The sequence below is a fragment of the Gekko japonicus genome, unplaced genomic scaffold (genome assembly GCF_001447785.1).
Source record: "Gekko japonicus isolate JY-2015 unplaced genomic scaffold, Gekko_japonicus_V1.1 scaffold270, whole genome shotgun sequence".
Lineage (NCBI taxonomy): Eukaryota > Metazoa > Chordata > Lepidosauria > Squamata > Gekkonidae > Gekko > Gekko japonicus.
The window spans coordinates 262,849-275,580 of NW_015170282.1; the positions used below are offsets into that span (position 1 = coordinate 262,849).

At 47.1% G+C, this 12,732-nt stretch overlaps 1 protein-coding gene across 1 annotated transcript in view; it reads right to left on the reverse strand.

Moving 5' to 3' along the window:
• Window positions 1-12,732, reverse strand: part of LOC107115978 (60 kDa lysophospholipase-like) — a 121,537-nt gene that overhangs the window by 32,953 nt on the left and 75,852 nt on the right. The window contains exon 14 of the mRNA XM_015417790.1: window positions 4,837-4,923. Coding sequence (XP_015273276.1) covers window positions 4,837-4,923 — 87 coding nt within the window. The remainder of the gene's footprint in view (window positions 1-4,836; window positions 4,924-12,732) is intronic.

Sequence of the window (12,732 nt, forward strand, 5' to 3'; positions counted from 1 at the left end):
TGTCCTGCAACGCCAGCTAGTAAAACAGGTTATTCAGCGGGCAGAAGAGGCTAATGTGGAGTCATTCTTATACGTGGAAAGAATATGAATTTTTCTTCTAGCCACTCCCCTTGATAAGCCTGACGGACGAGTAAGATTGGACAGAGCGGGCTCCGAGGCTGTCAGCTGATGAGTGAAGTCTACGTACATTTCTTTAAGGAAAACAGCAGCCACCGTGCAGAAAGTAATCTTAAAGATCTTCCTTTTGTTCATGTCCGTGGCAACTCTTTGGGATAGTTTGCAGTGTACCTGCTCTGCCGGCGGCCTTTCTCGTATCACGCCCTGTCACACTGCAGCAGCTGAGGTCGCCTAAGGCAGCGGGTTCCCAACCTTTTCGATTTTTGTTGTTCAGTCGCACAGTCGAGTCCGACTCTTCGCGACCCCATGGACCAGATCCCGCCAGGCCCTCCTGTCTTCCGCTGTCCTCTGGCTCAATTTCATGTTCGTTGCGTCGATTACACTGTCCAACCATCTCATCCTTTGCCGTCCCCGTCTTCTTTGACCTTCAATCTTTCCCAGCATTAGGGTCTTCTCTAGTGAGTGCTCCTTTCTCATTTGGTGGCCAAAGTATTTGAGCTTCAGTTTCATTATCTGGCCTTCCAGGGAACAGTCAGGGTTGATTTCTTTTAGGATTGACTGATTTGATCTTCTTGCAGTCCAAGGGACTCTCAAGAGTCTTCTCCAGCACCATAGTTCAAAAGAAACTATTTTTCGGCGCTCGGCCTTCCTTATAGTCCAACTCTCGCAGCCATACATGACTACTGGGAATACCATTGCTTTGACCATGCGGACTTTTGTTGGCAGGGTGATGTCTCTACTTTTTATCATGCTGTTTAGGTTCGCCATCGCTTTCCTCCCAAGGAGCAGGCGTCTTTTAATTTCATGGCTGCTGTCACAGTCTGCGGTGATCTGGGATCCCAGGAACGTGAAGTCTGTCACCACTTCCACGACTTAATTTGCTTGAAACGGCAACTCAACCAAGGCTGGCCCAAGGGATCTTGGCGCCCGAAGCAAGCTATGACCTTGGCACCCGTCTAATTCAGCAGTCTATTTTCTACAGTGGCTGACCAGATGCTTTCGAAGAGGCAAGAAACATAATGCAAAGGGTGCAGTTGCCCCCAGTGAAAACCCCAAGCAAGTACCAAAGCCAAAAGCTGTGCAAAAAGGATGCTAAAGTAGTACAGGCTAACGTACTAAAGGACAAAATATGTATATAAACAATAATATATGTCATCAAAAATATTGATTTACTATAATGCAATGACAAGAAGACAAATTCAACAGGAAAGTTCGTCACAAACAAATACATTCAACAGGTAAATTCATCAAATCAGGCAGGTAAGTCCAAAAAGCACAGCACATTCAACAGGTAAGGCAAACAGATCCACAGAGGATGCCATCACCACTACTCTGCATACTGCCAGTTGTACGGCTGTGGATAGGAAACCACTCCAGAGAGTTACCATCACAGCCCAGAAGATTATTGGCTGCCCTCTCTCGTTCCTGGAGGAATTGTATAGTTCACTGCCACAGGAAGTGGTGGCGGCTACAAGCATGGACGGCTTCAAAAGGGAATTAGATAAGCATATGGAGCAGAGGTCCATCAGTGACTATTAGCCACAAGGTATAGATAGGGGCTCTGGGGCAAGTGATGCTCTGTCATCTTGGTTCTTGGGGGGGTCAAGAGTGGGAGGGCTTCTAATGTCCTGGCCCCACTGCTGGACCTCCTGATGGCACTGGTATTTCTGGCCACTGTGTGACACAGAGTGTTGGACGGGATGGGCCTTTGGCCTGATCCAACATTGGCATCTCTTATGTTCTTATGTTTTCTTATGTTCTCGGTGTTTGAAAAAAGCAAAGAACATTCTGAGGATTTGTCACACCCTGAACACTCCCTGTTTGAACTGCTGCCTTCGAGTAGAAGATATAGGACAATTAAAACAAGGACAAACGGATTAAAAAATAGTTTTTATTCGAGAGCTATTATTGCTTTAAATGCTGCCCGCGATACTCGCGGGAGGGGGGAGGGAGCTCCACACCGAGGAGGAAGAGGAGGAAGCAGCAGGAGGAGGTAAGTTCCCCCCCATCCCGCCGGGGACGCTCTGTCACTTTTCGGGGGATTTTAATATCTCCCCGATAGTTTTTTAAAGTTTTAAGATTTTTGTGCACACCTGGGGACCGTCCCAAGTGTGCACAAAAATCTCCCTTCCCCCCAGGTGCCCCCGAAGCGCGGATTTAGGTATCCGCACACCAGGGGGCATCTTCGGAATTAGATATATAGATTGTTTATATACATATTTTGTTCTTTAGTACGTTAGCCTGTGCTACTTTAGCGTCCTTTTTGCACAGCTTTCTGCTTTGGCTTTTGCCTTTGCTGTGTGGTCTCGTATTGGTTTTTGAACCCCAAGCAAGTGGCATTCCGACTTACACAGCCTTTGCATGTGGAGGTCACGTTTCAGCTTTTGACCACCCTCCGCAACTCCCTCTAATCTCCCCTCAGATTATAAGAAACTCACTCTAGTAACCATCAGAACATGCTGCACTCGATCAACATGCATACGTAGCAAAGAAAATATACCAATGAAATATGACATGGAAAATACTGTTACTAGGGTCAGATCTTGGTTTCCAAAACATGAAAGAGCAATGAAAAGGGCAGGGGCAGCGAGGAAGTGCTGGTCTGCGACCCACTTCCAGAAGCTTTGCAACCCACTTTTGGGTCCCGACCAGTGTTTCCTCTAAGCTGAGTTAGCGTGAGCTAGCTCACGGTTTTTTAGCCTCCGGCTCACACATTTTTGCCTTAGCTCAGGAAGGATGGCTCCGGAGCAAACTGACTTATGCAGTAGCCAAATCGCTCGCTCAGAGCTTTAATGCCGGTAGCCCACAAAGTAGAATTTTTGCTCACAAGACTCCACTGCTTAGAGGGAGCACGGGTCCCAACCCACAAGTTGGGAAACACTGGCATAAAAGAGACTACCAAGGGCACACTGGGCTTTCCCGCTCTGGGTTTTTATTCCAGCTTGGCTTCTTTAACTGCATCAGGCTTCAAGAGAAAGCTCCCTGTCCTTGAGAAAAATGACCACCAAAGGGTGTTTTGAAGACACAAAGAAAGCCTGGGGCGGACGGCTAAAGCCACTTCTCCCCGCACTCTGTGGCTGCAACCAGAAAAGAGCGCAACACTCCCATCACATGTGCGACACCATGTCCTCACGTTGTGCATCAAAAACACGAGGACTTTGTAATGCGCATGTCAGGGCCCCCCCAGCCTTTTAGAGCCTGGGGTTACCTTTGACATTCTGACACAGGGCAGTAGGCGCAATCTCAAAATGTCTGCCACAGGAGGCGAAGCCAATCACAGAGTGTGAGGAAGTGAAGTTATACATAGCTCTAAGTAGCATCTCTTCAACATTTCGGGCAGGAGCTCCGCTTGACAGGACACCAGTGTTCCCTCTAAGCTGAGTTAGGGTGAGCTAGCTCACAGTTTTTTAGCCTCCGGCTCACACACTTTTGTCTTAGCTCATGAAGGAGGGCTCCAGAGCAAACTAATGTATGCAGTAGCCAAGTCACTCGCTCACAGCTTTAATGCCAGTAGCTCACAGAGTAGAATTTTTGCTCACAAGACTCCACAGTTTAGAGGGAACATTGCAGGACACCATTTAATCTGCACATCCAATCAGAAGCCCTGCTGGGCAAAACTGCCACCTAGCCCTGCCCGTTTTCTAAAAGCGCTCGGTGGGCACCAGGGCGCCCACGGGCACCACGTTGGGGACACCTGGTGTAGACAGAGACAGAGCCACAAATTTTCAGTGCAAAAAAAAAAAAGTCTTGTAAATTATTCGTAACGGGGGACCTCTGACCACTCAGAGGATGCTTTGAGCCTCTTCTCCCCACTTGCAATGGCTTCCAAGAGCTAGTAGAGGACAGACATTTTACATGGCTCTACCTGTGCGGGGATCAAACCCCAGATTCCTCCCCCAGGCCTTTACATTACGGATCTGTCTGGCAGTGATCAGGCATAAAGGTCTTGTTGAACGTATTATATGCATATATCATAAATAGATCTATGTCAATCAAAATGACTCACTTGCAGCATTGTTTTTATGCCCTAATTTCTTTTTTTTTAGTTGTGGCTTGAGAGGCATTCAGTGATAACGCTGTGTACTTGGTAGGTGGTGGAGGAGTAAAGGTTAAGGAGCCATGTCCTTAATAGTTCCTTTTAAACTGTTATTCATAGCCGTCAATTTCACTCCCCCTTTCAGCTCTTGGTTTGGCATCGATTCATACCTCCTCGCTTTCTCCTTCCCAGAACGATTACAACCAAACAGAAATCACCTGGTGGACACGATGCCCCCAACTCCAGACAGCTATGTGGTGGTGTCACAAAGCCAATTCAAAGTGAGGGCAATGCTTCCTTGACCTCACTCTAAATGTGCAACTGCGTAGCTAATCGGATTTGGCCACATGACAACCCCTTAGAGCCAATACAGAGTGAAACAAGAGAGAAACAAGTGTATGCAAGTTAAGGGAGGGGCTGTGGCTCAGTGGCAGAGCATCTGCTTTGCATTCAGATGGTCCCAGGTTCAGTCCCCGGTATCTCCAGTTAAAAGGAAGTAGTGGGTGATGTGTAAGACCTCAGCCTGAAACCTGGAGAGTGGCTGCTGGTCTGAATAGATAATACTGACCTTGATGGACCAAGGGTCTAATTCAGTATAAGGCAGCTTCATGTGTGTTCATGCGTATACCAGTCCAGATTCAAGATACAAGGCCAACTCAGAACAGAAGAGGTCCTTTCCTTACCGACATAGTTCTGTTCCAACATTCACAAGCTCTGTGCTGGAAAGATGAGCCCCAGTTTTGCGGAGCAAGGAAATCACTTCTGGATGCCTTTAAGACAGAGTTGGTGGGGGGGGGGGCAAAAGAAAACCAAGGTTATCTTGACTGAACAGATACTTTTTTAGAAGCATACAAAGGACAGGGATTCATTTGCAACCCTCTGATAAACTGGATCTGAGATTTATTTCTCACATTGCGACTGTCCTTCACACAAACGGAACCTTTAAGTCATACATGTGGTGGAAGCTACGTGTCAGCGCCTACTTACCAAACAAACCCAGAAATGTTATGAATCTCTACATACCCATGTTTCAGTCACACAAAGACAATGGCCACACCCCAAATTTCCTCTAGCTTTCATACTCAGCTGAGTTAAACAACAGGGACGGAGAGCTTGCCCATCAATAAAGATTTGTCTGAGGACTCCGAAATCACAAAAAATGGAAGCGGTGGAATGGGTAGAAACCAAACTGTCCTTTGGGGAAGCAGAAGAAGGTCTTCTAGAACAGTGACACAGAGTTAGACGAAGATGGGTCGCCATGTTAGTCTGTCTACAGCAGTAGAAAAGAGTCAGAGTTCAGTAGCACCTTAAAGACTAACAAAATTTGTGGCAGGGTAGGAGCTTTCATGAGTCACTGCTCACTCACAAAAACACATACCCTACCACAAGTTTTGTTTGTCTTTAAGGTGCTACTGGACTCCGACTCTTTTCTAGTGACACAGAGTGTTGGACTGTATGGGCCACTGGCCTGATCCAACATGATCCAGACAGTGACGCAGAGCGTTCAACTGGATGGGCCACTGGCCAGATCCAACATGGCTTCTCTTACGTTCTTATGAGGAAGTTCCAAAGTTTTGGTGCTACAACCTCCTAGGGAGATTTGTCTGTCTCCTTCTATAGTTGTCTTGTGCCAGCAGGTTAAGAGTTTTTAACTGTTACCAGCACTCTTCCCTGGTTTTGGTGTTATGTGCGTTTATGTGTTTTTATTGAACTAATCCATATATGCTGTATTTTAAATATTTTTTTAAAATGTTGAAATAGTTTTAACATTTGCTGCCTTGGGGTGGAAAGGCGGCATATTGATGTTTTAAATAAATAAATAACGACCTGGAGAAACTGCAGATGGCCCAAAGCTCCGGGTTAGTATTGAAAGCGTTCAGAGCTCCGATGGCATCAAGAAAACCCAGAGAGCGCTTGGGTCGGCGAGAAAGAAAGCAAAAACAAACACACACACACTGGCGGCCTCTGTCTCCAAATGCTTGAAACGCGAGGGCTTCGTAAATACTTGTTCTCAGGACGGGGCCTGCACTGTGAACATCTTCTAAGCGGATGCTCTTGTAATGCTGCGAATGCTTTTCGGTGGGTTTTCATGCCCCCCCCCCCAAAAAAGTAACGCATGAGAGGTTTCACGGGGATGGGGGCCCACAGATGCCTTTTTCCAGTCATTTAAAGAACTGCAGGTGTCATACCACACCCTAAACTTGAATGGCCTCATTCTTTGCCTCTCCTGCATAAGGAAACACTGGAGTGACCTCTGACACCAGCCATTACAAGCTTCAAAAAGGAGACTGGTTGTACCGTATTTCAGAAGGAATGGTGATGACTCCAGTTGTACAAAGTCAGGACGGGAGGCGGCTTTTCTCCCAGGCCCTCTAAAATTAATATGCCTGCCAATGAGAGACAGCTTTGTTCTTTTACATGGAGGTGTAAGTGTACTGTAAGCTGCCTTCAGCTCTGTAATGGAAGAAAGGCGGCAGATAGATGGATAGATGGATGGATGGATGGATGGATGGATGGATGGATGGATGGATGGATAGATAGATAGATAGATAGATAGATAGATAGATAGATAGATGATGGATAGATGGATAGATGATAGATAGATATTTAATTTACTTTATCTATATCCTGCCTTTCTCCCCAATGGGGACCCAAAAAGGCTTATATCGTCCTCCTCCATTTTATCCTCACAACAGCCCTGCGAGGTAGGCTAGGCTGAGAACATGCGATTGGCCCAAGGTCACCCAGGGAGCTTCCATGGCAAAGTGGGGATCTGAACCTGAGTCTCCTGGCCCGCCACTTCTGCTGTGACACCATGCTGGCTCTAATCAATGTTTTAAATGAATAAATAAGTATCCAGACGCTGCTTAAATGCACAGAAAGGGGAGCCTTTTTCTGTGGCGACACCCTGTTCACCTGGAACGCCCTTTCGGGAGCTCAGGGAAAGCGATCCTGCTCACCTGAGCCATCGGTTGTTAAAGTGTTTTGCGTGTGCACAGGTATGTGGGGGCAACAGGGGTTGTTTGCGGGGGGGGGGTTAATCAGTTCATGCCGTCCTTGCTTTAGTGTAATGTCAGTCAAGGCCTGGATAGCCCAATCTCATCAGATTGCAGAAGCTAAGCAGGGTTGGACCTGGTGGCTGGTATCTGGATGGGAGACCTCCGAGCGATACCAGGGCCTTGACGTGGAGGCCGGCAACGGCAAACCCCACCTCTCAACATCTCTTGCCTTGGAAACTCTACGGGGGTCGCCGTAAGTCAGCTGCGACTTGACAACCTTTTCCACCGCCAGGTCAGGGCGGAAAGGCAGTGTAGACGTTTTCCTAAACGGACAAACGTGTTCGGCAACGTGTTTGGTTTTCCCAGAACAGTTACCAAAAGGACATATCCACACGGACGGAAGAATGGAAAAGTTGCACCTTTTGTTTATTTATACCCCACTTTGCTCCTGAATGGGGACCCCAAAACAGCTCACAGCACTGTTCGCCTTTCCTCCACTTTCTTCTAACAACAACCCTGTGCGGTTTTACCCCTTTGGCCATGCTTATTTACTGATAATCTTACAACTGTTCAATATTTTCTCAATTATGTTAATACTGATACTACGATGATGGTTGCAAAACTCTTAGCGGAATCAGCCGCACTTAGATACAGTCTTTTTACATAATATTGTAATCAATGTTCCCTCTAAGCTGAGTTAGGGTGAGCTGGCTCACAGTTTTTTAGCCTCCAGCTCACAGATTTTTGTCTTAGCTCAGGAAGGAATGCTCCAGAGCAAAGTAAATTATACATTAGCCAAATCGCTTGCTCACAACTTTAATGCCAGTAGCTCACGAAGTGGAATTTTTGCTCACAAGACCACACAGTTTAGAGGGAACATTGATTGTAATTGAATTTTTAAACTGGTTTTATGGGAATGAATGGTCATTTACAGACCAATTATGTAAGCCGCCCTGAGCCCGCTCGCGGGGAGGGCGGGGTATACATTAAATTAATAAATAAATAAAATAAATAATATGCATATTTGATTGCCTAAATTTACTTACTGGAATTAAATGCTTCTTCTTAAATGTATTTGTTAGATGCTGTTATGCCATTAAAGGCGTCCAGAACTGAATCTGAACAACCCTGTGAGGACAGTTAGGCTGAGAAAGCATACTGGTCCAGCCTTTCCTAAATGAGCTTCCAGGGCAGAGTGGGGATTCAAACTTTGCCCTCCCAGATCAGAGCCCAGACCGCAGCCTCCCCTCCAACCACTACAGGGGAGGGCAAATCTTTTACATGCTTCCTTTGTCACAGCCCCATGGCATCTATCTGCGGAGAGGCTGCCTGGCATATCGATGCGTGGCATGAAACACTCTAACCTGACCTCCTTCCAAATCGGTCTTCACGGTGGGAAGGAATTTCTGCCATCTCTCCGTAGCAGACTGGGTCATGCATAGCTTCTTGCACAGCGATGCAACACCTGTCCTCAGGAGGGGTGCCCAGAACAGTGACTCGTGCAGAAGCAGCAAGGGTGAACTCCTCTCAGAGAATGCACTTTTTATACTTACACCCCCTAAAACAAACCATTTCAGGATATAAGGGAAGACTGGGCTTCCGGTTTTAATTCAGATATAAAGTGTGACTCAGCCATCAGAGATTTGGAAAACACTGCCACGGAGGAAGGGTAGAAGTCCTTCCCACTCTAGTATGTGGTTTGGCTCACTTCACTAGAAGCTCCCTGCATGGCGGATCTTGTTTGCGCTTGACATTCCCTCATGTGAATTGTGTGGGTTAAACATGGGGGGGGGGGATGATGTGCGCAAATAACCTGGCCTTAGTTTAAGAAAATGGATTTGCAGCAAGAACAGGGCAAGGGAAGTTACGATCTGGCTTGTTTCGTTGTGTGATCACTCCCACGAGCGATCCAGGATCCCTGTTTGTTGTGCTATGGATCGGGCAGTTCGTCCAAAATTCCTGCTTTTCTCTGTTGATCGCACTACGGTCTAACCTGAAGGGGCAGAGGATAAAGGCCAGTTCAGGTGGCTGGAAATGGACCTGGGAATATGGGCAGGACTTATTTTTGATCAGGTGAACTGGCCATCTGTCCTTGTACGATAAAAATAAACCCATTAGGAATGTTAATGCAGGATACGTTACCTATAGATATGTGTAATTAAACAGAAAAAATGTGGAAGAAGAAGATCTAAGAATTGAACAGGAGGTTGGAGCACTGTGGGAAGCCGCACGGGGGGTGGGAGGGTGGAGGGTATGATGGATTAGGGTAAAAGTTGTGATTTATATTTGACTATGTTTATTATATCCTAATAAAAATGGTTTTACCAAAAAATCCAGGGTACAAAACCTGGACTGGCATGCCCCCACCCCCAATTCATTCCTCCAAGCTCTGCACCTTAATTCTACAGACCGGCTATTTTTGCACCGCTTCGACCCTAGCCTGGATAGCCCAGGCTAGCCCGATCTCGTCAGCTAAGCAGGGTCGGCCCGGGCTAGTATTTGGATGGGAGACCCGCTAGGGAATAGCAGGGTGGTGGCACAGAGGCGGACAATGTCAAACCACCTCTGAAACGCCTCTTGCCTTGAAAACTCTATGGAGTCGCCGTAAGTCAGCCACGACTAGACGGCAAAAAAAGAATATTTTCTGCTGCTCACGATTCTCCCCCTCTGTAGAATTAATTCCGCAGCTCACTTGCATCGGCGGTGGCAGTAGCTAAACCAATTCCATACGATTCATTCAATTCCACTTAAGAGCTTTGCGGCAAAGTCTGCTGGCAGGGCAGGCCCGGAGCGATCATTACCGCCTCTACGGAGAACTGACAACAGGGTTCGCTCGCCCCTCTCAACCTGACAACGGCATAAACCTGAACCGTAAACAAGGATTCGTTTGCCAACTCTTCCCTCCCCCCCACCCCGCTTTCGGCAGCTTGAAAGCAATCAAGAGCCCCAGTAGGAGTCTCTGACGGGGAGTGGTGAAGCCAAAGAATCTGAATAACAAACTCATGTGAAATTCCTCAGGCAGTCACTGGGTGCGGCTAAAACACACACACACACACACAAAACGCACAGCTGTTTGCAGAAACATCTTACACAGGCGTGCTGGATGGGGGCCACCTCTGTTCCGCAACGAGTCTTGTTTGATTGGCTCTAGGGAATGGTAGGAGATTCTTGCGAAATTTCCTCCCAACAGCACGGCGAACCATCCGACTGTCACTGTGACGACTGAAGATTTTGGTCCCCAGCTGACTTGGCAGACCCTTCCCAATGTGTGTATGTGTGTGTGTTAAGTGCTGTCAGATCAATTCTGAATCGTGGAGACCCTATGAATGAATGACATCCAAAACATCCTATTGTCAGCAGCGGCCCGATCTGCATCTAGCATTTGCTCCGCTGTCTTACCAAACCCACGCTGGAACAGAGATTCCCCTCCGCATTGCATGCCACTTTCACCTCGATTGATCGTCGGATTTTATGGCAGTGTCCGCTGGAACAGAGATTCCCCTCTGCATTGCATGCCACTTTCACCTCGATTGATCGTCGGATTTTATGGCAGTGTCCAGACTGCAAGCCACTTCCATTTCGTTTGATCGCTCGGTTTTACGGTAGCCGTCTGCATAAGATTTGTTGGCCGTTTTATGGCCATTCACGGGTGACTCTGCAGTCAGTATGGCATTGGCCCCGGGGTATTTGAATGTGATTTTGAGCTGCATTTTTTTCTGTTCCAATGTGGGTTTGGTAAAACAGCGGAGCAAATACTAGATGCAGATTCGGCCGCTAGCATTGCTCGGGTCTTGCAAACCGAGGGCCGTGGCTTCCTTGATGGAATCAATCCATCTTATGTTGTTGTTATTACTACTACCGCTATTATTATTATTATTATTATTATTATTGATGATGCTGATGATGATGATGATGATAATTTTTGATTTATATCCCCTTTCCTGGGTCTTCCACAAGGCAAAATGCTAATCAAGGAACTCCTGTGCCAGTTGAGGCCAGAACACCCGCTAAAGGCATCCAACACGGTACTTAAGGAGAAAACTTTGCTTACTTGGAATGCCATTAGTGTGGAAGAAGGGGAGAAAAAATATAACTAGCCTGAACACATACTGAATCAGACCTTGTGGTCAGACCCAGTGTTCCCGTTAAGCTGAGCTGGTGTGAGCCAGCTCACAGTTTTTTAGCCTGCGGCTCACACATTTTTGTCTTAGCTCAGGAAGAAGGGCTCCAGAGTAAACTAATTTATGCAGCAACCAAACTCACTCGCTCACAGCTTTAATGCCAGCAGCTCACAGAGTAGTTTTTGCTCACAAGACTCCAAAGAATAGAGGGATCCTTGGTCAGACCTTATACTGAATCAGACCTTATGGTCTCTCAAAGTCAGTATTTCCTGCTCTGATTGGTAGCAGCTCTCCAGGAGTTCAGGCAGAGGTCTTTCACATCACCTGTTACCTAAAACTTGTAAGTGGAGAGGCTGGGGGTTGAACCTGGGACCTTCTGCATGCCAAACAAATGCTCTGCCACTGAGCCACAGCCCTTCCCCAGCTAGCAGAGGCAACTGGCAAAAAATCATCTTCCCCTGCTCTGCAAATGGAAAAGCCACTCTGCCGTAGGGACTGCTGTTGCTCAGTGCTTAGTTCTTGTGGCCCTTTCTTACACGCCCAGGGAATGCTGATTGCCACTTTGGGGTCAGACACCAATTTTTCTCCAGGCCAGTTTGGCTGGAGATCTTGGAGGTTTTTTGTCATCTTCTGGGTGTGGAAGAGGGGTCACTCTGTGTGTATGTGGGGGGGGGGAAGGATTTGTGAATTTCCTGCATTGTGCAGGGGGTTGGACTAGATGACCCTGAAGCCCCTTCCAACTCTATGATTCTGTGTTTATCTACTCATGTCTACATGTGAAGTTGCCTTGGACCATCAGTGTCAGTACTGCCTACTCAGACTGGCCATGACTCTCCAGGGTCTCAGGTGGAGGTCTTGCACATCACCTGCTACCTGATCCCTTTAACAGGAGATGCTGGGAACTGAACCTGGGACTCTCTGCAAGCCAAACAGATGCTCTGCCACTGAGCCACAGCCCCTCCCCGACTAGCACTGATAGGGCAGGTAGGTCCCAGATATAAAGCTGCACAGACAATTTTAGATATGTTATAAATCTGATAGGACATAGTTATGGAGAACAGGTCCATCAATGACTACGAACCATGATGACAAAAGGGAACTTCCATATTTGGAGGCCGTAAACCTCTGAAACCCAGTGATGGGAGACAACATCAGGGGAAAGCCTTGGGCTCTGTGCTGTTCGTTGGCCCTCGAGGGCAACTGGGTGGCTGCTCTGTGAGACAGGATGCTGGACTAGATGGACCACAAGTCTAATCCAGCAGGGCTTTTCTTATGTTCTTATGGGATAGCTGCTGTGAACAGGTTTCTAGATTCCTTCCTTAAAACAAAAGCTTTGCAGATTGATGAATGAAAAATTACACACATGCACACATTTTTTCCATAACGAATTCTCACTGTTGAGTCTCTGCAGAATTCGGAGTTTCTTGACAAGATCTAGGAGAGGACGAACGGAACGCCT